The 778-nt window shown below is 73.7% G+C and overlaps 1 protein-coding gene across 1 annotated transcript in view; it reads left to right on the forward strand.

Moving 5' to 3' along the window:
- Window positions 1–682: 682 nt before the first annotated feature.
- Window positions 683–778, forward strand: part of SHISA2 (shisa family member 2) — a 5,961-nt gene continuing 5,865 nt past the window's right edge. Inside the window, exon 1 of the mRNA XM_008578824.1 lies at window positions 683–773. Within this exon, the coding sequence (XP_008577046.1) occupies window positions 683–773 (91 nt within the window). The remainder of the gene's footprint in view (window positions 774–778) is intronic.

Consider the following 778-nt stretch of genomic DNA (forward strand, 5'->3'; position numbering starts at 1 on the left):
CGTCCTGGACGCCCGCGGGATCGGGAGCGCTCCGGAGGCGCCGTGCGCTGGATGGACTGCCTGTCGCCCCGCCGAGCGGAGCGTCGGGGCTGCACCCGCGAGGGCGGAGCGGCCGGAGCCATGCGGACCGAGTTCGGGGCTGAGGAGGCTGAGCGCGGCCGGCCGCTGCACTTGCTGCCCCGAGCCCTGCGCGCGCCGCACGCCTTCTTCGCCGCTGCTCGCCGCCGGAGAGGGGAATAAAGAGGGGAGACTCACCCCGACTTGCGCGCGGGACCCCGAGGCTTAAACCCTGCGGCAGCGACCTGGCTCCAGGTCCCCAGCGGCGTGCCCTGCGGTCACCCGGCTCGGGATGCACGGGGAGGCACGGGTGAAGCCTCCAAGGGCTGCGGGACGGCAGCTCCGCGAGCCCTCTGACTGCACCCCGAGAGTTTCATGAGCGAGTGCCACTATTAAGGCAGCCCCTAGAGGGGACCGGCCTACCCGGCTGAGGAAGGGAATGGCTTAGGAGCCCCTGGTCTCTTAGTCGTCGGCTCCCGGACGTCGCGGCACGCGGGAGTGGCCCGCGCGGAAAGCGCCACCGAAGGGACAGTCAACGAGGAGGCCCGGGGACCGCCAGGGCCACAACTCTCGGAGTCCGCTCTGCGTCCTCCGGAGCCTCGCTGCCCGCGCCCAGGGCGGTGCCATGTGGGGCGGACGCCGTTCGTCCGCCGCCGCCTCCCGGAACGCCGCTTCGCTCCTGCGGCTGCTGCTGGCCGCGCTGCTGGCGGCGGGGGCGCGG

Source organism: Galeopterus variegatus, unplaced genomic scaffold, assembly GCF_000696425.1.
Source record: "Galeopterus variegatus unplaced genomic scaffold, G_variegatus-3.0.2 Scaffold1767, whole genome shotgun sequence".
Taxonomy (NCBI): domain Eukaryota; kingdom Metazoa; phylum Chordata; class Mammalia; order Dermoptera; family Cynocephalidae; genus Galeopterus; species Galeopterus variegatus.